We start from the raw sequence: 27553 nt of genomic DNA on the forward strand, positions 1-27553 counted from the left end.
TATTTTCTACTCTGATTAAACTCTATTCAATTCTACTTTATAATATTCAGAGTGAAAATCTTCCTTCTTCATGCACCTTAACTAGCAATTCGATATGCAAATGTTCCTGATGAATAAATTAATAATATGCAAATTAGGAGCAGTGAGGAGTTTAAGAAGCTCACAGAAATGATAAAAGTCACGTTCACCAACACCGCTAAAGCTAGCAGTTTTTTTTTTTTTTACACGCAAGACACAGGGGGAGATTTCTGAGGATAACACACACCTGTCGGGGCAACAACACACAAACTGCCCCAGCATTACTGACTGCTGTAGCTCTACTGCTCCTTCACCAACTGGCTAACACCGTGCTGCCAGAGCAGGGCTTCTCGAGCTAACCGGCTAACACACACACACACACACACACACACACACTATAACACACACACAAACATTATAACACACAATAACACACACTATAACATATACACATACACACACAGTCACTATAACACACAAGGACTAACAGACTAACACACACTAATATACAGACTAACACACTGACTAACAGACTAATACACACACTAACACACACAGACTAACACACACAGACTAACACGCACAGACTAACACGCACATTAACACACAGACTAACACACAGACTAACGCACAGACTAACACACAGACAGACTAACACGCACATTAACACACACAGACTAACACACAGACTAACACACAGACTAACACACAGACAGACTAACACGCACATTAACACACAGACTAACACGCACATTAACACACAGACTAACACGCACATTAACACACAGACTAACACGCACATTAACACACACAGACTAACACACAGACTAACACACAGACTAACACACAGACTAACACACAGACTAACACACAGACAGACTAACACGTACATTAACACACAGACTAACACGCAAACACACGGACTAACACACACGGACTAACACGCAAACACGCACATTAACACACACAGACTAACACGCACATTAACACACACAGACTAACACGCAAACACACAGACTAACACACACGGACTAACACACACGGACTAACACACGCGGACTAACACACGCGGACTAACACACGCGGACTAACACACGCGGACTAACACGCACATTAACACACACAGACTAACATGCAAACACTGACACACAGACTAACACACACACTAACACACACTAACACACACACTGACTAACAGACTAACACACACACTGACTAACAGACTAACACACATTGCCTAACACACACACTGCCTAACACACTGACTAACAGACTAACACACAGACAGACTAACACGCACATTAACACACAGACTAACAAACTAATACACGCACATTAACACACACAGACTAACACACTGACTAACAGACTAACACACACACAGACTAACACACACACAGACTAACACACACACAGACTAACACACACACTGACTAACAGACTAACACACACACAGACTAACACACACACTGACTAACACACACACTGACTAACACACACACTGACTAACAGACTAACACACACACAGACTAACACACACACAGACTAACACACACACTGACTAACAGACTAACACACACACAGACTAACACACACACAGACTAACACACACACAGACTAACACACACTGACTAACAGAATAACACACACACACACACTAACAAAGACTAACACACACACTGCCTAACACACACACTGACTAACAGACTAACACACACTAACACACACACACACACACACACAGCGGAGCAGCTAGCCAGCTAGCTAACATGTTTAGCTTCCCGGATAAGAGATGAGAAGCGGAGCCGGTTATAACACACCCTGTACCATTTGAAACACCGCGCAGTAACTCACTCACACACACACACACTCACACACACTCACACACACAGAGATCTTACCTGTCAGTCTGATTTTGATGCTTGACCCGTTCCTCCGAGTCCCAGGATTCGACATCACTCCAGAAAATAAATTAATCACACCAACTTTCTCTCAGGCCCCAAGACGCCAACTTACAGCCAGGCTCGACGCACCCCGACAACCCGGCGACGGTGTGTGTGTGTGTGTGTGTGTGTGTGTGTGAGTGTGTGTCAGAGTGTGTGTGTGTGTGTGTGTGTGTTTCCCCGAAAAGGAAAACCGAGATTATTTCCTTCCTAGCGAAGCCTCCTGCTCGTTGCTCCCGGACTCAACAACATACGCTAACATTTTTCGAGCTCGACGACGCGCTGACATCACGCTCGTGCACGAGGACAGAAAAAAGAAATACGTGCGCGCCCACGACAACCGCGCCAGCATCCGGTCTGCAGCCGTGTGCTTGGCCACAATCCAAAATGGCGCCCTAATGAACATGTAGTGCATTACAAAGCCCGTAGATCTCTTTGTTTTTAATACTCCATGATGTAGTGTACTTATAAAAGAAGCAGGGCCATCTGAGAGCTAATCAAACTAATGGTTTTGTTGCTGCTATTAACAGAATGTGATACACTATATATCCAAAAGTATGTGGACACCTGATCATCACACCCATATGAGGTTCTTCCTCAAACTGTAGCCCCAAAATTGGAAGCTCAAAGTTGTCTAGGATGTGTTTGTATGCTGTAGCATTACAGTTTCCCTTCACTGGAACTGAAGTTCCAGCATGACAATGCCGCTGTGCACAAAGCGAGCTCCATGAAGACATGATGTGCCGAGGATGGAGTGGAAGAACTCATGGCCCGAGTCCTGACTTCAACCTCCTGAACCCCCGAACAGTTATTTCAGCTGAATAATGTGCAGACTTTCAGCTGAACAGAGTGAACAGAGTAGAAATTACAACACTTTTATTATGTGCCTTGCTTTTTTAAGTGATCAAAAGTACTCGAACAAACTATGAAATTGTCATTTTTATTACTTGGTTGCAAATCCTTTGACTGCCTGAAGTCTGGACCCCATAGACATCACCAGACGCTGGGTTTCTTCCCTGGTGATGCTCTGCCAGGTCTTTACTGCAGCTGTATTCAGTCCCTGCTTGTTCTCGGGGCATTTTGCCTTCTGTTTTGCCTTCAGTGAAATGCAGCGCAGATGGATTCAGATGGGTCAGGTGACTGACTTGGCCATTGCAGAACATTCCACTTCTTTGCCTTAAAAAAGTCTTGGGTTGCTATTGCTTCAGGTCATCATCTATCTGTACTCTGAACACTGTCCAATGAGTTTTGAAGCATTTGCCTGAATCTGAGCAGATAAAGTTTCCTTATACACTTCAGAATTCATCCTTCTGCTTTTGTAAGCAGTCACTTCATCAATAAATGCAAGGGAACCAGTTCCATCGGCAGCCAAACACGCCCACGCCATAAGATGAGGTAGTATGGTTCGGATTCTGAGCAGTTCCTTCTTTTGCCATACTCTTCTCTTGTCATCATTCTTGTGCAAGTTGATCTTTGTCCATAGGATGTTATTCCAGATCTGTACAGGTTAGATGGTTTGGGCGATCTGTTTTTGAGGCTTACCAATGGTTTACACCTTGTTGTAAACACTCTGTATTTACACTGGTGAAGTCTTCTCTTGATTGTTGACTTTGACACAGATATGGCTACTTCCTGGAGGGTGTTCTTGATCTAACTAACTGTTGTGAAGGGGTTTTTCTTCAACAGGGAAGGAATACTTGTGTCATCCACCACAGTTGTTTTCCGTGGTCTTCCGGGCCTTTTGATGCTCCTGAGCTCACCAGTGCTTTCTTTCTTTTTAAGAATGTCCAAAATAGTTGACACCTAATGTCTTTGATGTCTTTTTGATGGGTTTGTTTTGATTTTTCAGCCTAATGATGGCTGAAAATCTGCACTTTGAGCTCAGATTCATTATTTAATTTAAACTCCAATATTCTGAGGTAGACAGCTGAAATAATAATACATTTATCACTGTCCTAATCTTTATGGACCTGCCCGGAGGTTGGATTATTAGTTTTCATTGTTACGTTGTTGTTTCTCCATTATTTTTAGCCTATTATTTCAGATTCTTCGACTTCATATGGCAAAAAGGTGTCCAAACTTTAGTAGTTTCAAAGACACTTCAATAGTCTGTTGACAAAATGCCAAACCTATTTTTGCATTCAGCATATGGAAACACTTGAATGTGTGAATGCTCACTGGTGATTAATGATTTGCTCTTCGTAAACTATAAGCCTACTATTCTATTCATTATGAAGGAGTAAACTAAATTTAGTAAGTTTACACTTTATTCTGAATGAATACATCAAGTTGCTAACAGCATGGGATAATGAAACGCAAATCCATAACTCATTGATGGATTTAGATCAGTAAGAAAAAACAACTTTTTTGATGCAAGCAATCCTTCCCCCCAAAACTGATTAATAGCTGAAAACAAAAGAACCTTGTTATGAGCTTTCTAAAGAATGAAAGAAAGAACAAATCAAGAGGCTGAGAAACACATTCTATTTTTTTTTAAAAATAGGAAATAATCATTTTTATAAATGTATAAAAAAAGCACCACCATCATCAACACATCAGAGCATGGAAAGTGAGATTCCAAAGAGACTACTGAATATAAAATGAATGTTAAAAAATATTGCATTCTTATTATAAGCTGTGGACGTCAAGGCCCTTGTGTAGGCTGGGATGGACTACACGCAGGACCTGCAACCCCTCATTGTATTTCCATATCAATCTAAGCAGTGTGTTTTGGCAGAGTTGATAAAACGTTAACCGTAACACTGCTTAAACTTTCTCGGAGTTGGGATTTAGTATGCTGTGCTATGCCAGTTTATCTGCAAACCTTCAGAAAGTACTCTGTGTGTAAGATTTGGATTAAGATATTGCAGCACACAAGGAAACAAAGTAAAATAGAAGCAATGGCCATGCAATCTTATTCATGAAGCCTTTTGGTTTGACTTGAGCATAAATTGAGCATAAATGTTTTTTTAAATCCATAGATGCTAAACAGATCACTTGTACTGCTCCACCTCGACCCAGGAAGAACAGTACTGAACAACAGATTGCAATACCGACGTTTCTCACAAATATAGACTACCCATATGCTGTGTTTAATGAAGTGTTCAAGCCACAATTAGAGGTTTGTAAAGCTGCATTTATTCACATCAGTGGTACTACATTTATATACACAGTGATTCTTGAGGATTGTATCATTTAAATGCTTCATTTGGCAAATACCCCATCATGAGGCACTGCAGGATGGTCTACTGCAATCTGAAGTCGGCCTAATAAAAATGCACACATTTACCACCTTGTAGTGTTGTTTTTCATTTCATGGATTGCTTGTGTTAGCTCTCAGAACATGGATTTTACAGGAAACCTCTTTTCTCTTTTCCATTTCTCTTTCCTGAATTACATTTCACACAACCACAGAGTTTATCATGAATATTTTAAACAGACCTATGTAAACAGACTATAAATAGAAAAACTGAAGTAGAATTTGCTTTAAATGGTTTAACTGAAATGCTGGCATGGCTCAACTATGCCATCTTCTGGAAGTAAAAACTATGCTCTATATATTATGAACTAAGGGCTGGCACAAATGGAATAAATCAGTGAATATTATTTCATATGCAGAGAGTCCAAATGTCTGAGAGTATTAGTGAAAGTGCTTCAATTCTGCATTTTTTCTAATTGAATACAACAATTTTCATTACAAATTATATTATTGACAAGAGCTTGAGTGAAAAGTAGAATCTTTGAAATATTTACATGAATTTCAGTGTTTCTTAGTATTTGGTTTGTCCCCTTTTTGCTTTAATGACAGTGCGCACTCGAGCTGGCATGGACTCCACAAGTTTGTGTAAAACCTGATGATCCATTTTAGATCAAATCCATCAGAGTGTCGTCTGAACGCATGCTTCAATAGGAGAGATGAGGCATGAGGAAAATCTGACCTTTTGTACAAAACGGTTAACATGATCAATGTCACACACTTGCTTACATTTAAATAGGGACCTAGAAATAATGCAGAATCTTGAATATTAAATATTCAAGATAATGAACATTTAAATATTTCAAAGTTCTTAAACCTTCTGTTTATTTCCAATTTTAAATGAAAAAAAAAAAAAAATCCCACATTTTCACTTTGGTCTCAGACTTTTTGACTCCACTGAACACAATCTGAAGGATTTCCTACAAGACAAATGGCTAACTCAGTTCATCTGAAAAAGGATACCTCAGGTCCTTAGAAAGAATAGAGTGAGTTACAGCTAAACACTGAGGCTGGAGGACATGCTAGTACTTAGGAGTCAGTCGGTCAAATTATAAATAATACAATTTTACAAGTCAAAAAAAGGCAACATGCAATAATAATTATAATATACTGTACATCAATAATAATATAGTAAGATATAACTGCAAATGACACTCTTCACTGCTTACCTTTATAGCATGATACAGAGAGCACATCTAGTTTAGTTTATAGACATGTTTGCATTCTGCAGTACAGAGCTAGATTTCTGTATCATAATGCTAGGCATTTCATAAGTGCTCTAACTATAGACAGATTTGTGATGTAATCATTTAACATTTCACTTTGACGTAGGAGCCAAAGTGTAGCAGCTGGAGCACTATGCCTCATGACCAGGCACCATTTACCATATCGCCAATATTTCAAAATCATTCACAGGGGTTTATTCAAAGAAAGAATTATGACAGTAAAATAAGAAACAGCTCTAAGACGCAAGTCATTTATGTTCATTTACAGTAACTGTGCAAAAGTCTTAGGCACCCTATTTTTTTTAGCACAAATTTTGTTATAGATTTTTATTTTATGATTTCTACATTATTGATTCAGTACGAAAACATTTTAGATTCCAAACATTAGTTTTCCAGCACAAAATTAAATGTTACAGAAAAATATTTCTATGTCAGTAAAGAAAGCAGCAGATTCCATGAGACCACTTTTCAGACAAAAAAACATAATGAAGGCTGCTGGATTTTGCTGCAAAAAAAAATAAGAAGCGAGTCGACAGTCAAAGTCTCCAGAAGAACTGTGGCTGCTTCTGCACGATGCTCAGTAACACTTACAGCTCATTTCCTTATAAAACTGCACACACTGTACCTGAAACTACTTTTTTTTTTTTTTTAAAGCGAAGGATCGTCACACCAAATATTGACTTTGTTTCATTTATTACTGCTCTTTATAGTATTTTTTTTTAATGTAGAAACATTTAGTTTAATTATTTTTGAGGGCATCTTTGCTCTACAACATTTCTTTGCATGTACCTAAGACTTTTGCACAGTACTGTATATTCATTCATCTTTAGTAACCGCTTCATCCTGGCTAGCGTTGCAGCAAGACCTATCCCAGGAAGGCTCGGAGTGAGGCGGAGTGAGTATGTCACACACTCATTCACACCTTCAGAGTAGCCCATAACCTTACTGACCTGTTTTTGGGAGGAGGGAAGAAACCAGAGAACCCTGATGAAACCCACACAGGAAGAAACTCTGCACAGACAGTAACCTGAGCTCAGGATCGAACCACGGACCGGAGTTGAACACTACCTACTTTTCTATACCTTGCAAAAAGATACAGTTATATTTAGAAAATCTGTACCCAGAAGAAGCTGGCACTGTGGTGCAGCGAGTACCGTTGCTACCTCACAGCTTAAAGGCCCTGGTTTGATCTTGAGCTTGGGTTAGTGTTTGTGCGGAGATGTGTGCTCTCTCCAGGTTTGTGTAGGTTTCCTCTGCATTCTCCAGTTTCCTCCCGCCTCCCAAAAACACACAAGTAGGAGGATTGGCTAAGATAAATCGCCTCTAGTGTGTGAATGTGAGTGCAGGTGCAGTGTGATACACTTGGCGTCCTATTCCTAGTGTATTCCCACCTCAGACCAAGTGTTCCTGGGATATAGCATGACCCACACCATGATAAACCGCTTATTGAAGATGAATAAATGATGTATCCAGAAGAATCTTTAATCTTTAACAGTCGATAAGAAGACAGTATACATTTAGTTTAATTAAAGATCCTAAGATGTCTGAGCTCCTCATATCCCATCGTGAGGTTATTTTCATTCATTCATTTTATAAAATCCAATTCAAGTATAACACACTCTGAACTATTAAGGAATAAGGGTTTTGTTAAAGGGCTCAACAGTGGCTCTGACAGTCCTAATTTCACATCATTTCGGTCTTTGTCACAAAATCTTCATCTGTCATCACCTGTGTGACAGACTTTTTTCTGTTTGTCAGATTAACACAACATACTACACATTTTATGAGGAAAGGTATTGGAATTACAGTGAGAGAAGAATTTCACTATATATATAAACGTATGCAAGGAGCATTAAACTAAACTCAAACCTCATTAATTACTCAATGATTTCTGGCTATATTTTCAGTAAGACACCATATAAGCCAACATGGAAAACTCCAGCAATAAGACTATTCCCGGCTGATAAGCCATTAATGATATACACAGGCTTAAGCTCCATCACTGGCCATCTCTAATTGTTTGCCTTGTATATTCATCTCAGTCAGCACTCGGCAGCTGGCAGCTGGGTTTCGTCCCAGTGGAGATCAGACTCTACGCCTATGCTTATATTAAGAAGTCGAGTATAACCTTAGCACAGTTTGCTGCCAAACGGGCATACTCGCTTGCTGTGTGTACTCGTTAAGAATATCTTTAGTGTAACCAGAGATCAGTGTGTGTGTTCACAGCTTTGCGTTACCATGCTTAATGACCCCACTTGTGTCCACACATGCTTGGAGTCGATCATTTAGCTGCATTTTGCCTGAGTGTCTGGGATTAACCTAACATCCTGACATTATAAGCAAGATATCAAAGGCGAATATTTCTGTTTGACTTTACAAGACAGCTGCATGGTGTTGTAACTCGTGAACCACAACTAGATGATATAAGTGGACTTGATTTTCATTAATGTGTGCAAATGCCCACGCAGACAAAAAGATTTATCGAGAATTATTGTTGAATGTGGATTTAAGAATTAGTCTAAATCAATTTCATGATAAACACCATGATAAACATCTGTTTTCTTGTTGTATATGATAAAGATAAAAACAACAACAATAACAGATAAAGCAGATTTGTAAAAAAAAAAAAAAAAAAAAAAAAATTGTTATTGACTGTGATTTGTCAGTTAATATAATGGAAAGGCAGCAAGAGTCAATATGGTGTTGAATTCCACTTCAGGAATTATGAAAGTGATTAAATGCAAGAATTTAGCTGCAGTTTAGTACTGTTATTTATTAATGCTCCATGTCTCTATTGGAAAAACATATTTAGCATGAGGTTTTCTTTTTTGAATACCCTAAAAGGTCAAGGCATGAGTTCCCTCAAGTCAAAGCAATCAACTGATGTTCCCTAGACGGAACAGCTCTATTCAGTGGGTAATGGCTTTCTTAATAGTTATGACCAAATCAGGATATCCACAACTCATATATAAGAGCTTCTCCAGAACCGCCTGTCACATCAGCAAGTGCTCCTCTCTGTACCGTGTTCTGGTGAGTAAACATTCACCACCTGTATTTTAAACCTGCTTGCTTACCATTTCCCCAACTTGTTACCTACTTTGTACAAATGCGTCACAATTTAGTAAGCTCTGTAGGTATCTTCTTCATTTTGTATCTCCTGTGATACAGCTGTGTGAGTGGTATCTCTTCTGACCAGCTGGTGTGGGTGTAGAGGAACTGAGCCACCATGCCAGGTGCCTACAAAGGTGAGTGTGGGGACGATGTGGACCCCATGCCGTTCCTGGCTCCGTCTGAAAAAGAAAAGATGGAGGTCATGAACAAATCCTATGACATAAAGAAGTCATGCTGGGTGAGGGACGATAAGGAAGGCTTCATTGCGGGAGAGATTCAGGCCGAGGACGACGACAAAGTCACCGTGAAGACGGCCAAAAATGCAGTACGCCATTTGTGCATTCATTAACTGTCTCTGGTGAACTTGATCAGAGCGCCCTGGATTTTGGTGCTAACATGCAATTTAAATTGAATGCTCATTTTTATTTTATGTCTAACAGAAGTCTTTATTTGTCTTTAGACACTCACTGTAAGGAAGGACGATATACAACAAATGAACCCACCAAAGTTTTATCAGGCTAGCGACATGGCCAATCTGACCTTCCTGAATGAAGCCAGTGTGTTAGACAACCTTCGTTCACGCTACACCCATATGAGAATCTATGTAAGTCCACATCTCTCATTAAAAGTTGTCATATAAGTAAAACCAAACTGTTGAACTGTTTAAAATAATAATAATAATGTGACCTGTTGCATTCTGCAGACCTACTCTGGGCTCTTCTGTGTAACTGTGAACCCTTACAAATGGCTTCCGATTTATGGGGCAAAAGTTGCTCAGATGTATAAGGGGAAGAAACGCAGTGAAGTTCCTCCTCACCTTTTCTCCATCTCTGACAATGCATACCATGACATGATGATGGGTAAGTGGGGGGGAAAAACCATGCTTTTTTCACAATTTAAGTGTGTTTTCATAGAAATATGTTGTAAATCCAATTTTTTTTTTGGTGTCTCTGATTTTAGAGCAAGAAAACCAGTCGTTGCTTATCACGTAAGTCTTTTCTAAAATTACAGAGACTTTTCAGAGTTAGGCCTATTTTTTTATAAGGTGGTATTTTGATATGTACTGTGAGTGTGATAAAACTTTCAAAGAGGTTTACTCCTCTAATTTGTTTAAAAAATATTTTTAAAAAAACATCACTGCTCATAGCGGAGAATCTGGGGCTGGCAAGACTGAGAACACCAAAAAGGTCATCCAGTACTTCGCCAACGTGGGTGCCACTGGAGGGAAACCGGCTCCAGATTCCAAGGCAAGCAAACTTGATTGATGTTCTCCTGTGTAACACAATAGCCCTTGCTCACATTCAGCACATGTGAATAATGATGGAGCTTGATATTTATGGTGAAAACGTCCTCTCACAGGGCTCCCTGGAGGATCAAATCATCCAGGCGAACCCAGTCTTGGAGGCTTTCGGCAACGCCAAAACCATTAGGAACAACAACTCCTCTCGTTTTGTGAGGATTTTTTTAACGTTCCAGTTCCAAAAAATACAGAATGAATTATAAACTACAGGGAAAATGCATTTCATTCTGAATAACTCTTAGAATATTTCTTTCAGGGGAAATTTATCCGTATTCACTTTGGACCAACAGCTAAGCTGGCTGGTGCAGACATTGAGAGCTGTAAGTGTCTGAAATCTACTCATCACTTCATACAATTTCAGCTAAAATCTTTTCTAACAAGGCAATATGGTTTCGTTTAAAGATCTTCTGGAGAAATCCCGTGTCATCTCTCAGCAAGCAGCGGAACGCAGCTATCACATCTTTTACCAGCTTCTGTCAGGGAGGAAACCAGAGCTGCTGGGTGTGTTATTTATTTATTTATTTATTTATTTATTTATTGAGCACATGCTCATTAACTTAATCATATACTTTACAGTCATCTGTAAGTAATTACATAGTGCATAATTTCTGGTGATTTGACTCTGCATTCCAGCACACTGTATTATGACTATAAGTTTATAATGCAAGCCATCAGCTTTATTTTACACCTACATCATATGGCCAAAAGTATGTGGACACCTGACTATCACATCCATGTGCCCATTCCAAAACCATGTGTGGTTAGTTCCACTTTGCTGTTATAATAAGCTCCACTCTTCTGGGAAGCTTTCCACTAGGTTTTGGAGCGTGGCTGTGAGGATTTGTGTTCATTCAGCTACAAGAGCATTAGTGAGATCAGGCACTGATGGTACAGTAGGTGAGGAGGTCTGGGGTGCAGCCGGTGTTCCAGTTCATCCCAAAGGTGTTCAGTGGGGTTGAGGTCAGGGCTCTGTGCAGGACACTCGAGTTCTTCCACTCCAACCTTCTCACACCATGTCTTCATGGAGCTCGCTTTGTGCACAGGGACATTGTTATGCTGGAACATTTGAGCCTCTTAGTTCCAGGGAAGAGAAATCTTAATGCTACAAAGACAAAGACATACAAAGACATACAAAGAAAGCATACAAATACATTCTAGACAGTTGTGTGCTTTCAACTTTGTGGCAACAGTTTGGGGAAGAACCACATATTGGTGTGATGACTAGGTGTCCACATACTTTTGGCCATATGGTGTATATGAGGTGGAACGGTGGCTCGGTAGGTATCACATCATTGCCACCTCACAGCTCCAAGGTCCTAGATTCAATCCTGACTCCAAACTGACCTCGAAAAACCATGCCGGTATGTGGATTATCCAGGGTGCATTCCTGCTTCGTGCCCAGTGTTCCCGGGATAGGCTCTGGATCCACCGTGACTCTGACCAGGATAAAGTGGTTATTGAAGATTAACATTGAAATTATGGCCATTTTTAAAACACATGTCTAGGAACAATAGGTAACTGGCTACTCAGTTGTTTCTGTGGCAGATGTTAGCACTCTGCGCTTTAGTCTTATAGTTTAATTTCTTGCCCACTGTGCTGAGGTACAGAAAAAAAAAAAAAAAAAATGTGTAACTGTCAAACTACTTACTGATCTGCAATTCCTTTATTGTTTTTCAGAGGAACTCCTTTTGGCATCTGATCCAAAGCAATATGTTTGGATCTGTCAGGGAGTCACGGTTGTGGATAACATGGACGATGGTGAAGAACTGATGCTGACTGATGTAAGCCCACTAACAGCCTTTGACATTTTTCAATATTAGAAGAAATACGCTAAGTTGTTGATTCCTGGTTTCTTCCTAGATGGCATTTGATGTTCTCGGTTTTACTGCTGAGGAAAAAATGAGCATCTACAAACTAACTGCGGGCATAATGCACTTCGGTAACATGAAATTCAAGCAAAAACCAAGAGAGGAACAGGCTGATGTTGACACCACTGAGGGTAAGCATGCATCATGAAGTTAAAGCATAAAGAACTAGCTGTAAAGTAATCATGATAATGATCTGTATTTAGTGGCTGACAAAGTTGCCCACCTCATGGGAATCAACTCTGGAGACCTGCAGAAAGGAATCACCAGGCCTCGTGTTAAAGTTGGGAATGAGTTTGTGACCAAAAGTCAGAACCAGGACCAGTGTGTCTACTCCATTGGAGCTCTGGCTAAAGCCATCTACGACAGAATGTTCAAGTGGATGGTGTACAGGATTAATAAAACGCTAGACACCAAGATGCAGCGCCAGTTTTTCATCGGGGTTCTAGATATTGCTGGCTTTGAAATCTTTGAGGTAACTATTCTGTAACCATTTTATGAGCCATATATTATATTTAAATAGAGGTGTCCACTGTTTATTTTTGGATTTTTTTTTTTTTCACAGTTTAACAGCTTTGAACAGCTGTGCATCAACTTCACAAATGAAAAGCTGCAACAGTTTTTCAACCACCACATGTTCGTCCTGGAACAGGAGGAATACAAGAAAGAGGGGATAGACTGGGTCTTTATAGATTTTGGGCTTGACCTGCAGGCCTGTATTGATTTGCTGGAAAAGGTTACCAAGTATTTTATTACTTTTACTAATAATTCAGTTCACCAGGTTCCACCACTTTTGCTAATTTTCTTCTGGATTTCAGCCGATGGGTATTTTTTCCATCCTCGAGGAGCAATGTGTCTTCCCCAAGGCCACAGATGCCACTTTCAAGGCTTCCTTATATGACAATCATCAGGGAAAGTCTGCTAACTTCCTGAAAGCAAAAAGTGCTAAGAAAGGTCCAGAAGTGCACTTTGAGCTGATTCATTACGCCGGCACTGTGAGTCTACTTCTGGATATACAGTATTTTCAATATTCCTCTTTACAAAGGTTCTATTCATCATGGCTTGAATCCATCTTCTAGGTGGGATACAATATTTCGGGCTGGTTGGAAAAGAATAAGGATCCACTGAATGAGACGGTGGTTGGTCTGTATCAGAAGTCATCCATGTCCCTCCTAGCTCAACTCTTTAAAGAAGAGGAAGCTGCTGCAGCAGTCAAAAAGCAGAAAAAGGGTTCCTCCTTCCTGACTGTATCTGCTTTCTACAGGGTACCACAAGTTATCCTGTTTAAAATGACAGTTGTTTTTGTACTAAAAAGTATTTTATGTTCTTTCATGAACTGTGCTTGGTTCCTTCTCCCACAATAGGAGCAGCTGAGCAAACTGATGAGTACTCTGCGAAGCACGGCACCCCATTTTGTCCGCTGCATTGTACCCAACGAATTCAAACAATCTGGTAAATCTAAAACGCAGAATTAGTAAGGGCTTTGGTGTGGTCTGATAACTTCTTGTCAAATGAGGACATGTAATACACACAATGTACTATTAGAATTATTGTGTGGTTTTAGCGTGCTTATGTAAGCCATTGTGTTTGACCAGGTGTTTGCGATGCAAAGTTAATCCTGCACCAGCTGGCTTGCAACGGTGTCCTGGAGGGAATCCGCATTTGCAGAAAAGGCTTTCCTAATAGACTGCAATACCCTGAATTTAAGCAAAGGTATTCCTCTCTTATACAGTGTCAAAGTCATCAGAGTCAAATTACTGAATGATTCCAATTACACTTAAGTCATCAATATACTGTATGCCTACACTATGTGGCCAAAAGTTTGTGGACACCCGTCCATTGCAATCAAATGTGCTTGATGGACACCTCATTCCAGATTTATTCCTCCTTTTGCTGTTATAATAAGCTCCACTCTTCTGGGAAGGCTTTCTACTAGATTTTGGAGCGTGGCTGTGTGGATTTGTGTTCATTCAGCTACAAGAGTGTTAGTGAGATCAGGCACTGATGTTACAGTAGGTGAGGAGGTCTGGGGTGCAGTCGGTGTTCCAGTTCATCCCAAAGGTGTTCAGTGGGGTTGAGGTCAGGGCTCTGTGCAGGACACACGAGGAAGAACCAGATATGGGTGTGATGGTCGGGTGTACACAAACTTTTGGCTGTATAGTGTATATTTTCAAAACAGATCCACCAATTTTTTTCGACACAGTTAGATTTCTGCTGAAAGAGAACATTTTGACCAAAAGTTACCCTAATTTCTCTACTACGGATTTGATACACCACCTGTTATACACAACATCCTGTTTTATACCGAATATTATTTGTTTAATTTATTGTCAGGTCAGTTCTGTTCCATTGTGACATCAACAATAAAGTAAAAACTAAATAACAATGTAGTAAGCATTCATAATTATTAATGCAATAAAGAAATCAATTATTACAATTTATACAGCAGTGCTGCTGCCTTACAGTTCCCCAGTTCAATCCTGAGCTTGTGCTGAGCTGGTTACTGTGTGTGGAGTTTCTCATGTTCTCGCCGTGTCCATGTGGGTTTACTCAGGGTTCTCCTAACTCCCAGAAACATGCCATGTCGTTGTGAATGAGTGTGTGAATGTGTGTGCATGGACTGGTGTCACATTCAGGGTGTGTCCCTGCCTCACTCCCAGTGTTCCCAGGGTAGACCCTGGATCCATCTCTACCCTTACTGCGGTTGTTGAAGTTAGCACAATGCAAAACTTTTAAATAATCTTACCTTAAATAAAAAAAAATCGATTTTGCTGTCCAGCATGCCCTGATTTTCAGGTTTGGTTTTGATCAGGAATTTACATTTCTTTGCATTATTAATTGTCAACTTTTCCACAGGTACTACATCCTGAACCCCAATGTCATCCCAAAGGGATTTGTAGACAACAAAAAGGCCTCTGAATTGATTTTAGGGTCCATTGGGTTGGATAATACTGAGTATAAGATAGGACACACTAAGGTACGATCTTACGACCAGAGTGTATGACCAGATGTATAAATATCTCACTGCAGAATGTAATAAAGGTTTTACATTGCAGGTGTTCTTCCGTGCTGGAGTCCTGGCTAAGCTTGAGGACATGCGAGATGAGCGTCTGGCTAAGATCATGACCATGCTGCAGGCCCAATTGTGGGGCATGCTAATGAGAATTGAGTTTAAGAAGATGCTTGAGAGAAGGTCCGTCAGAAGGATACCTTCCTCTTCTGCTTTATACTCCTTTTATGAAACTTAAATGCAGCACAACACACTTGTCTTTTTGTTTTTCAGAATTGCTCTCATTGCCATCCAGCGAAATGTGAGGAAATTCCTTCAGCTCCGATTCTGGGGCTGGTGGAAACTCTATACAAAGGTGAGTTTAAACTATGAAGAGGAAGAGAGTTTTTTTTTGATGTCCCATTTACCAACAATTCGCTTTTGTTTTTAGGTTAAGCCTTTGCTCCACGTAGCTCGCCAGGAGGAGGAATTAAAAGCCAAGGAGGAAGAGTTGCGAGTAGCACTTGAAAAGACAGCGGAAATGGTCGAGAAGATCAAAGAGATGGATGAAAAACTAGTCACTCTTTCCAAAGAAAAGAGTGACTTGGCCTTAGCCTTAGCGGCTGTAAGTCAGAAAAAAAAATCAAAAATACATAGAAGATGGAATAGAAGTTTTTGAGATTAATAGGTATGGATATAAATATATATATATATTTATAGGAACAAGACACCATAGCAGATGCGGAGGAGCGCTGTAACCAGCTGATGAAACAGAAGATGAACATGGAGGAACATATACAGGATTTCAGAGAGAGGCTGGAGGAGGAGGAGAGTGCCACTACAGCACTGAGTGCTCAGAAGCGGAAGCTGGAGGCAGAGCTGATGGACCTGAAGAGGGATCTGGAAGGCCTGGAATCCACTCTGGCAAAGTCAGAGAAAGAAAAACAGGTGAAACCCAAGGGTACATTTTCCAAATTCATTGCAAAACCAGCAATTCACGGTATTAGCCATACAGATATAATACACTGTCTCGGAGAGATAAAGGCAAACAAAGGAACACTTTAATGAATATCAGTTCTGACATTCCAGGGCCTGGACATCAAAGTGCGCACTCTGACAGCAGAGCTAAATCAAAGAGATGACACAATTGCTCGGTTTCAAAAAGAAAGGAAGGCCATGGAGGAACTGCAACAGGTTAGACTCGGCCACACTGCACATAGTTCAACAGTTTTCTACAATAGCTGTCATATTTACATGTCCCGATGCACATTCCATCCTTAGAAAACTCTGGATGACCTTCAAGCAGAGGAAGATAAAGTAAACCACCTCACCAAAACCAACAGCAAGCTCACCACTCAAGTGCACGAGGTGAGCTCCAGGGCTTGGAAAACACTGAGGCGTAAATAACGGTCTCATGCTTTGTGTAACAATGGGGATCCTATTTCTTATATTTCTTATAATAATCCTATTAGCTGGAAGATAACTGGGAACAAGAGAAAAAAATACGTGGAGAGGTGGAAAAAGCCAGACGCAAAGCAGAGGCTGACTTAAAGATGACCATCGACAATCTCAATGAGATGGAAAGAGCTAAAATTGATCTGGAGGAAGTTGTTAAAAAGTATGTGCAGCTTTAATATACAAAGAGTGTCACTTACAAGGAGTGTATTATAAATAATGTATTATTGTTTCAGGAGGGACTTGGAAATTAATCATATTAATGCCAAACTAGAGGATGAGCAATCTCTCAGCTCCACTCTGCACAGGAAGCTCAAAGAGCACCAGGTTTATTTTTTTAAAAAATACCTTAATTTCTGTCATTTTCACTGTCTCTTATGCCAGGAAAAAAAATAAGTGACTGCTATTCCCTTGAAATTCCACTAATGTATTTTCCGGTCATCCAGGCCCGCATTGAGGAGCTTGAGGAGGAACTGGAGGCGGAGAGGGCAGTCAGAGCTAAGGTATTTCTCTCTACTCATCCCACTTCAGTGCATTTCCACGAAGTGTGTTTTCTAGTTTAACCAGGCCTTCTGTTCTAAGGTTGAGAAGCAGCGAGCAGATTTGGCCCGGGATCTTGAGGATCTTGGAGACCGATTAGAAGAAGCAGGGGGTGCCACTGTTGCACAGGTCTGCTTCATTGAAATTGCAGCTACACATTACAACTTTCTTCACAGTTAGACACTGCAGTATATGAGTGGGGGTCTGGGAAAACCCATCGGATGTTGCTGTGAATCATTAAATGCAATTTGAAGATATGTCAGTTCAGGAAAGTCTGTAGTTTTCAGGACTATATAGTTGGATATAGGAACATAGAGTACATATACTGGAGGAAAATTTTATATACATTTCATTACACAGAGAAATAGCTGCCCTTGTGGGCAAATTGTATGTACACAAGGTCGTATTTGCGTCTGTAACCTATACATCATTAGATATTATTAATGAAAGGTGGGAATGTTTTAAAGGGAATAGTTCTGTTAATATTTTTTCGTGTTTAAACTTAGCATAACATAACATGTTCATGTGGAATCATTTTGGCTATATATTTAATCAAAATGCTGATCTGAATGATAAAAAAACAAAAATAATAACAGACATTAGCTGACATTTGCTCTTCTGTGTATACAGAATACTATGCTACACTTAAAAAAGCTATAAATGTACAGTATTTATTTTACAGCAAAATACTGTTTTATCATTTTACAGGATTGTACTGTAAACAATTAGGCAATTAGAGCAGTGCATTGGTTTTCAGTAAAATACCAGAAAACGCAATGCATAGTGGGATATCTAACATTTCCAGCAGTTACAGAGTTACAGATCAGAAGGACGATTGTGTTCGAATCCCAGCACCGCAATGGTTGGATCCTTGAGCAAGACCCTTAACCTTCTCCTCAGTTGTATCCTGCATCAGCTAAATGAGCAAATGTACTGGATTATGTTTTATTTTATACTATAATTGCTGTATTTTTTACAGCAATTATATTTACAGTATATTAGTGTAAACATAGATATTACAGTACTATACTGTAAATATATTTTACAGTTATTTACTGTAAATTTTTACTTTACTAGCAACTGAAATTGTCAGTAAATTACTGCAAATTTTACAGTAAATGATTCACAGTGCACATATTCATGGTACTGAAGTAATATACATTAAAAAATATGCCACATTGAATAATTTTACAGAGAAAATTTTAAGTCTTTTTACTGTGATCTTTTTATGTTTCTTTAAATACTTGATGTTACAACTGAAATGCAAAATATGGCATGTTTGCATCTCGGAACATTTTTCATGCTTCCCTCCCATCCCCCCGTAAATATTTTAATAAGAGCATAAGAAGAATGGGTTGAAATTTATTTTTGCATTTTTAATCATTTTCTGTAAAGTAAGCAGCCACTGACTGCAAAAAGACACATTTTATTATTTGCAAGCGCAAATAGCATCTTCTTTTTAATTATAAATAGTCCAATCTTGCTATTTAGACTTTAATAGCGTTCCTCAAGCATACTGCCAAAAACAAATGCCTTTAGTTTACTGTAAAAAGAAAACAAACAAACAAGTTATGATATGATATATTTTTCATATGTTACAGGCTACATAAGTTATGGGCTACACTGGCAATTCTCAGGCTAGGGTGGATTTACATATTAAACAAAATTTTTAAAAAAATATGTTAATAATACTTATAAACTTACACAAATCCAGTGAACATGTACTGTATGTGTGTGTGTGTGTACATGGACAGATTGAGCAGAATAAGAAACGTGAAGCCGAGCTCCTGAAGCTCCGCAGAGAGTTAGAGGAAGCAGCTCTCCAGGCCGAAGCCACTGCCTCAGCCCTGAGGAAGAAGCACTCGGACGCCATGGTTGAGCTGGCTGAGCAAGTAGAGAATCTACAGAGAGTCCGTATCAAGCTTGAGAAGGACAAGCAGGTCATGAAGGCGGAGATTGATGACCTAAATAGCACTGTGGAGTCAGTCCAGAAAGCCAAGGTAAGAGATAATTAACAACTGCCCTCCGTGATTATTGTGATATTGATCAACACACTGTAATTTGATTTGAGAGCTTGAATAAGTCTTATGAACATGCAGCTGAACACAGAGGTCCATGTCCGTAAGTTAGAGGACAGCCTGGCAGAGGCTAATTCCAGACTTGTAGAGTTGGAGAAGTCCCATACGGAGCTCAACACAGCCAAAATCCGACTGTCAGGTAGAGAGCGCTTATTCTCGCTTGCATGACACAGCTTAGCACCACCTGGAGCTGAGATTAGCAGCATGAATCATGCTATGAATTAAACATTTTAAAATATGATGTTGATAATCTTTCCTCAGCTGAGAACAGCGACTTGAGCCGTGGGCTGGGAGAGGCACAAAGTAAGCTGAACCAGATCACACGGATCAAGGCTTCACTGACGACCCAAAATGATGAGCTGAAGAGACAGGTGGACGAAGAGTCAAAGGTGAAAACTGTCGCACTGCATTGATTAAATTGTCACTCTGGATCGATTAATTTGCTAACGTCCAGGTCAAGGAGGAGTGTGAGAAGAAAATGAACCTTGCCTCATCCTCCTCCAGGCTCGGAGTGCGGCTTTCGTCGGACTGGCTAACGCTCGCCACGACCTGGACCTCCTGAAGGAGCAGGTGGAGGAGGAGCAAGAGGTAAAGGTGGAAATGCAGCGCCTCATCTCCAAGCTCAACTCCGAGGTGACCACCTGGAGGACCAAGTACGAGACTGACGCCATCCACAAAACTGAGGAGCTGGAGGAGACCAAGTAAGAAACCCAATGAATAATGTGTCAGATACAGGAGACGAGCACTGCTCGAGAGAGTTTGGAAGACAGTTTTAAGAAGAAAGTCTTTGTCTACAGGCGCAAGCTGACTGCTCGGCTTCAGGAGGCTGAGGAAGCTGCAGAGGCTGCGCAGGCGCGTGCAGCTAGCCTGGAGAAGATCAAGCAAAGGCTTCAGGGAGAAGTGGAAGACCTGACTATCGACCTAGAGAAGGTTTTCACTCACTCACAGTAGCATTACACTGGTATTTAGTATCTAGGCTTTTAGGAAATCTCTTCCCCACAACAACGTATACATTTGAATAGCACTGCATTCATGATTTCATTCGGACTTTGGCGTGTTAACTCGACAGAAGGGGCTTTTTCTCTTCACTATAGTCCAATGCCGCTGCAGCTGCACTTGATAAGAAGCAGCGCACCTTTGACAAGATGATTGCGGAGTGGACCCAGAAGTGTGAAGAGCTGCAACTTGAGCTGGAGAATTCCCAAAAGGAATGCCGCTCCTACATGACAGAGGTCTACAAGCTCAAGACGGCCTATGAGGAATCTCTGGACCACCTGGAAACTGTCAAGAAAGACAACAAGACCCTCTCTGGTAAGGCCATATGCTAAAAAGATATGATCATGTGTTAGCTAAGCTATCCTTTCTTAAAGTATATGCTTCCTTCCAAGATTTTATGTGTCACTCAAATTTGCAATGAATAGATGATAGTATGTAAACGAAGATGATAGAATGTAACATTATAAAAAATAATTATAATAATATTGAAAAATTTTATAATTTCTAATGTTGTCTGCAACATTTCTTTAGAATTGCTGTACATGCACTCAACATGATATTTTAATATTTTGATTTGCTTTGACCTCTAAGATGAGATCCGAGATCTCATGGAGCAGCTGGGTGAAGGTGGGAAGAGTGTTCATGAGCTGCAGAAAGCTAAGAAGAAGCTGGAGGTTGAGAGGGATGAGCTGCAGCTGGCCCTAGAGGAGGCAGAAGCCTCTCTGGAGGTAAAACAAAGGATTTGTTCAACAGTTAAACCACAATTAAATGTATTATGTATGATGTTTGTGGTCTTAAGATCATTTAATGACTCTTAGGAAAGCGTATATGTGTATATGCAAGCATTGTGTTCTGTCTTTTGATTAAGGTTGAGGAAGGTAAGGTGGTCCGAGTCCAGCTGGAGTTGGCTCAGGTCAAAGCAGACATTGATCGGAGAATTCATGAGAAAGAAGAAGAGTTTGAAATCACAAGGTTACACTCGACTTACTTTATCTGCTATGAAAAAGAGAAGAAAAAAACAATATCCTGCTCAGCTATTAACCGGCGCTGTTGTCTTTTAGGAAAAACCACCAGCGTGCAGTGGAGTCGCTGCAGGCAAGCCTGGAGGCAGAGGCTAAAGGTCGTGCTGAGGCTTTGAGACTGAAGAAGAAAATGGAGTCTGATCTGAATGAGATGGAGATCCAGCTAGACCATGCCAACAAGAACAACAGCGAACTAGTCAAAACCCTCAAAAGACTGCAACAGCAGATCAAAGTAAGACAAACACAACCTCAGGGTGAATTCTGATTCAACTCTCATGACTCATGACGGCTGCATTAGATAGAACTCCTATACAAACATTTCATTATTATCTACCAAACATACAATCAAGGATTAGTTCTACTGAACCAGCGGTATGTAATAGCATTCTGGGATTGATCAGATGTTCCCACTCTGTCTGTTCACATGGTAGGATATGCAGATGCAGATGGATGAGGATGCACGGGTGCACGAGGAGCTGAGGGAGCAGTACAACCTGCAAGAGCGTCGACTCTGCTTAATGCAGACGGAGATCGAGGAAGTGCGCAGTGGCCTGGAGGCTTCGGAGCGCGCCAGAAAACTCCTCGAGCAGGAGCTGGTGGATGTCACTGAGCGCCACAATGAGCTCAATGTGCAGGTATGGAACACACCCCAAAGATGGTTGAACTGCTGTAAACATTACTATGTGCATATAAATACAAAATATTTAATCAAATCTGAAACAGTAAGGTTTAAAATAAAAGTATATTCCTTTTTATTCAATAACAACACATACAGTAGTGCTGTTTGTTCTGTCTGTGTTAGTATAAACTTATAGATTAACTAATAAACAAATGCAGTCTGTCACTAAAATGTTAATAATTATGCTGAAATTCAGCATATTTTTATATAGAATATATTTTTTCTCCTATTTTACAGAACCAGGCTTTAAATACCATGAAGCGTAAAATGGAAGCAGACCTGACTCGCCTCTCCAACGAGAATGAAGAGCTGATCAGCGAGTTCCGTGCTGCTGATGAACGAGCCAAGAAGGCAGTCACAGATGTTAGTCTGGCACTTACTTTCCAAGAACATTCTGCATTAATTCAATTACCAGTGATTAAAGACATTTTTCCTGGGTTTTTCCATCTCTTTCTCAGGCAACTCGCATGGCTGAGGAACTGCGTCAGGAGCAGGACCATTGTATGCATCTGGAGAAGATAAAGAAGAACAATGAGCTGACAATCAAAGAGCTGCAGCTCAAAGTGGAAGAGGCAGAGGAGCTTGCACTGAAGGCTGGCAAACGTACCATCCAAAAGCTGGAAGCCAAGGTGAGTCATAAATAACACCATTTCTCAATGTATACACTATATGGCTGAAAGTTTGTGGACACCTGATCGTCACACCCATGTGTGGGCTTCTTCCAAACTGTTGCCACAAATTTGAAGCAAACAATTATATAGAATGTCTTTGTATGCTGTAGCATTACAATTTCCCTTCCCTGGAACTAAGAGGCCCAAACCTGTTCCAGCATGACAATGCCACTGTGCACAAAGCGAGCTCCATGAAGACATGGTGTGAGAAGGTTGGAGTGGAAGAACTCGAGTGTCCTGCACAGAGCCCTGACCTCAACCCCACTGAACACCTTTGGGATGAACTGGAACACCGACTGAACCCCAGACCTCCTCATCTACTGTAACATCAGCGCCTGATCTCACTAATGCTCTTGTAGCTGAATGAACACAAATCCCCACAGCCACGCTCCAACATCTAGTGGAAAGCCTTCCCAGAAGAGTGGAGCTTATTTATAACAGTAAAGGGGGACTAAATCTGGAATGGGATGTTTAACAAGCACATATGGGTGCAATTGTCAGGTGTTCACAAACTTTTGGCCATATAATGTACCGCCTCATATCATGTTTAGGTGTCCTACACCTATATAGTTCATGCAGTGGTGAAATCAATATTTCTATTTACTGCATGCAGGCCAAGGAGCTGGAGAGTGAGCTGGATGCAGAGCAGAAGCGGCATGTCGAGACAGTCAAAGCACTGCGTAAGAACGAGCGGCGCCTTAAAGAGCTGATCTTCCAGTCCGAAGAAGATCAGAAAACTAACCAGCGCATGCAGGAGCTTGTCGAGAAACTACAGAACAAACTGAAGTCTTACAAGAGGCAGATAGAGGAGGCTGTGAGTGTCATAGTGCATTTGTAGTCTCAGCTTTAATGCACATGTATTGTATTGTGTTTATATTAATGAGAAACAGCCTCCATTTCCTCCTGCTCTTAAAAGATATTTATCTTGCATGGCTACAGGAGGAGCAAGCGAATGCAAGCCTGTCCAAGTACAGGAAGACTGTGCATGAGCTTGATGATGCTGAGGAAAGAGCTGGCATGGCAGAGATGGCGCTGAACAAGCTCCGCACCAGGAACCGCGCTGCAGTGAGCAAGGGCTTCACGAATGTCGAGATCGTACAGGTCACTAAAACATCTAAGAGTTCCTCAGAGGAGTAAGAGTCTTAACCCATGCAGGAGGTTAGTGCCACCATTGCATCCCCTTTTTAATGCATATTGCCTTGTGAAACTTTTAAAATCATTTGATTCTAGTGGTAACATTGCACAAACATAAAATTAACACGCTTATTCTTTCCCAGAGTAACGAACAAACCAGCACTCATTCCCCACTCGAAGGATTTCTATGCAGCAGATGGGACTGAAGAGCAAAACAGAAGTCTTAAAAATAAACTGAAAAAGTCTTAATTGGTCTAAATGTAGGTCTTATGGTTTGTCTAATGTGTTTTGTGTGTTAGATGAAAAGTTTGTGTTTGAATGAGTTTAATGTAGTCCGCCAAAGCTCTTTAGAAATGCCCTTCAGTAATGGGGAACGATTGGGGGAAGCTGCACTCTCATATCAACGATGGAGCGTGCACCTGTGTCCGTCACTTTCCTGTCATGAGCTCGTCGTTGCCTTAATAAGCCTCAATAAACCCTAAGCAAATCTTACCGTGTCTGCTATTCAATTATATAATAATGTGACATGAAAATAGATGTCTTTGTCCTTACACAGTGTATGAACATGTGACTGAATTCTCATAAGACTATAATGAGGTGGAAGTGTTGTCAAAAAAAAAGAAAAAAAAAAAGGCAAAACATTGATATTTGTGGGCCTGGCAAAATTCTGGCAGGAGTAAAAATCAGATTTAGCAGAAACTGCAGTTTGTCATGTTGGAAACTTCTACAAATTTTACACATCTGGATATACTGGGACTGAATTTCCATCTTTGAAATGTGGGTCTTAAAAATTTCAGTATTAGAAAATTCATTTAAAAAACTGATAGAGAAAATTCTGGTAAAGAAAAAGACATGCATAAGAAAATCACACAGAAATGAATATTTAAATCACAATAATTCAGGATGCAATTGTCAGACAATAAAAATGAAAGGAGCAAATGAGCTCTTAATCTATTCAAACTACATTCCTGCCAATCGCAACACACAAGCTTTATAATCATGAGTCTAATTATGCAATTACATGTCACTTCTGTGACAATATGCCTATAAAAGCACCGGTTTCATAAGTCAATCCATTTTTCACTATTTGTAAATGTTTAATTACAAATAAAATAAGAGAAATGGGTCCAAAAAGAATTGAAATTAAATTTCATAGTCCATCAAATATCCAAGGATGCTACACATATCAATATTTGGTGAACATAGCCTGATTGCTTTTTGTAAAAAAAAATTTCTTTATTCATAGGTTTGTGTGAGAAAAAAAGAAAAATATAGTTACTCAGTCTCACCCTGTTTGTTTAAATGTCTAAATAGATCATTTTTATACTAGGCTGCTTTAAAGACATGTTACCAAAGTTGCACATTATTGCCAGTTTTAGTTCATTAGCAGCTTCTTGTGCCATCTTTATGGTTACATTTTCTCACCAACATTCTGTACACTGGATTTGGTTTAAATAGTAGTTTTCCTGTTTGAGATAAATTGACATCCTTCCAAGAATACATTTGTGATCTCAGTGACTTTGGGAGAACTTAGACTTTGAGAGGTCAGGGGAGAATGACCAGACTGGTTCAAGCTGACAGGAAGGCTACGGTAACTCAAATAACCACTCTTTACAATTGTCATGAACAGAAAAGCATCTCAGCATGCACAGTGTGTAACCTTGAGGTGGATGGGCTACAACAGCAGAAGACCACATCAAGAACTGAGAACCTGAGGCTACAGTGGGCACAAGCTCACACAAACTAGTCACACAAAATGTCGCCTGGTCTGATGAATCTCGATGAATCTGTGACATGCAGCATGAATCCATGAATCCTACCTTGTGTTAACATTTCAGGCTGGTCCTGTTGGAGTAATGGTGTGGGGAGTGTTTTCTTGGCACACTTTGCACCTCTTAATACCAAACAAGCATTGTTTGAATGCCACAGTCTATCTGAGTACTGCTGCTGCCCATGTGCTGCCACGTTTGTGAAGTCGTCTCCGCTGGAGAACAAGTTCGCAGTGGGCAGTGGAGCTCGCCTCATATCTGTTTGCTACTTTGAGTCTGAAAATGACTGGTGAGTTTGATGCATCACTGGTAGAAAACACTTCTAGCAGTAGATCACTGTGAAGCCTCACGACTCCTGTTTGTGTGTTTCTGTCTTATCTTTAAGGTGGGCGAGCAAACATATCAAGACGCCTATCAGTGCAAAATTTGACCAAGACAGGACAACAAATATGTGCTGAATCAGAGCAAAATTTGACCAATGAGTAGATGTGTAAAAAAAAAAAAAAAAGTTGCAGTGGTGTTTATGGCAGCCGGTATCAGCCGTAGTGCTTGGAGTTGAAGTGTGGCAGTAAAGGTGGGTCCTACTCAGTACTGGTGTGGTGTTTCTAACTCTAAAGAGTGCACCCAGTGTGTGTAAAAGTGGTCTTTCCCAAATGTATAGTATTTATATGATTTAAGACATAACGTTAGTTTGTTGGGGGACACAGTGTCACGTGGAGCTGTACTGCCTGCATTACTTACTTTGGTATCGCACCCTGTGGAGGCGTCACTTTAATTTCTGAGGACTTCCACAAGCGACTCAACAAATGACGCTCAGCAGCCATCTTGCGTATGCGTGCGCATAGTTAATAAGCAAGTATAAATCGGTGCCTTCTTAGTATTGATGTAACATTTAAAAATGCAATTCAGCTTCAATGGACATTTTGAACATTAGTTCACTTGTCTAGGTTATTGAGCAATGTGTATGTGTGTGTGTTTGTGTGTGTGTGTGTCCATCTAATGGCCATCTCTTTTTCCAAGGGTGTTTTCTGCATACATCAAGGAGGTGGATGAGAAGCCAGCTCCAACTCCATGGGGATCCAAGATGCCGTTTGGCCAAGTGATGGCAGAGTTTGGTGGAGCAGGCAGTGGAGGTTGGGTCCACAGTGTCTGTTTTTCTGCCAGTGGAAATCGCCTGGCCTGGGTCAGCCATGACAGCACTGTGACCGTGGTGGATCCCACAAAAAGCTCAACGTGAGCATCTGACCTAACTACTTTGCCTGGTTTATGAAGGTCACCATAAGTCATGTTTATTGACAGCTTGATGGTTCTTTTGTTTTACACAGTTTGTGTAAAAGTGTTCTTTCCCAAATATCCTCTCTGTCTGTCCCTGTGCTAACTGCATGACTCCTCAGGAGCAGGGTAGATCCTGCTCCTCCTCTGTGTGTGTGTGTGTGTGTGTGTGTGAGAGAGAGAGAGAGAGAGAGCGATAGAGGCTCCTGTGCGTACGCATGCGCAGTGA

At 40.5% G+C, this 27553-nt stretch overlaps 2 protein-coding genes across 5 annotated transcripts in view; one reads left to right on the forward strand and one right to left on the reverse strand.

The window, feature by feature from the left end:
• smurf1 (SMAD specific E3 ubiquitin protein ligase 1) overlaps positions 1 to 2320 on the reverse strand; it is a 45186-nt gene extending 42866 nt beyond the window's left edge. For 2 of the 3 annotated variants that reach the window (XM_034298546.2, XM_034298545.2), the window contains exon 1: positions 1920 to 2318. In XM_034298546.2, coding sequence (XP_034154437.1) covers positions 1920 to 1974 — 55 coding nt within the window. In that variant the 5' untranslated portion in view covers positions 1975 to 2318. Of the gene's footprint in view, positions 1 to 1919 lie in introns of all 3 variants that reach the window. The other variant, XM_053228393.1, reaches the window with a different exon arrangement.
• Positions 2321 to 9285: 6965 nt separating this feature from the next.
• On the forward strand, positions 9286 to 24765 carry LOC113535952 (myosin-16). Of its 2 annotated transcripts, XM_053228558.1 has the most exons (43): positions 9286 to 9473; positions 9612 to 9879; positions 10015 to 10158; positions 10258 to 10414; positions 10515 to 10542; positions 10702 to 10801; positions 10914 to 11006; positions 11111 to 11174; positions 11257 to 11355; positions 12532 to 12635; positions 12715 to 12853; positions 12926 to 13194; positions 13285 to 13455; positions 13538 to 13714; positions 13799 to 13984; positions 14084 to 14171; positions 14315 to 14432; positions 15576 to 15696; positions 15776 to 15912; positions 16003 to 16084; positions 16160 to 16333; positions 16429 to 16656; positions 16798 to 16902; positions 16990 to 17076; positions 17181 to 17326; positions 17400 to 17490; positions 17610 to 17666; positions 17746 to 17832; positions 19458 to 19703; positions 19803 to 19920; positions 20043 to 20170; positions 20286 to 20482; positions 20579 to 20711; positions 20876 to 21092; positions 21369 to 21505; positions 21646 to 21749; positions 21839 to 22031; positions 22231 to 22434; positions 22716 to 22841; positions 22937 to 23107; positions 23763 to 23963; positions 24089 to 24307; positions 24427 to 24765. In XM_053228558.1, exons 2-42 carry the CDS (start codon positions 9670 to 9672, stop codon positions 24284 to 24286), a joined length of 5835 nt encoding a protein of 1944 aa, XP_053084533.1. In that variant the 5' UTR covers positions 9286 to 9473; positions 9612 to 9669; the 3' UTR covers positions 24287 to 24307; positions 24427 to 24765. The 2 variants fall into 2 exon arrangements, with proteins under 2 accessions (XP_053084533.1, XP_026785364.2); XM_026929563.3 differs by lacking the exon at positions 9286 to 9473 and having other exon boundaries at positions 9519 to 9879.
• The last annotated feature ends 2788 nt before the right edge of the window (positions 24766 to 27553 follow it).

This window comes from Pangasianodon hypophthalmus, chromosome 23 (assembly GCF_027358585.1).
Source record: "Pangasianodon hypophthalmus isolate fPanHyp1 chromosome 23, fPanHyp1.pri, whole genome shotgun sequence".
Classification (NCBI taxonomy): Eukaryota; Metazoa; Chordata; class Actinopteri; order Siluriformes; family Pangasiidae; genus Pangasianodon; species Pangasianodon hypophthalmus.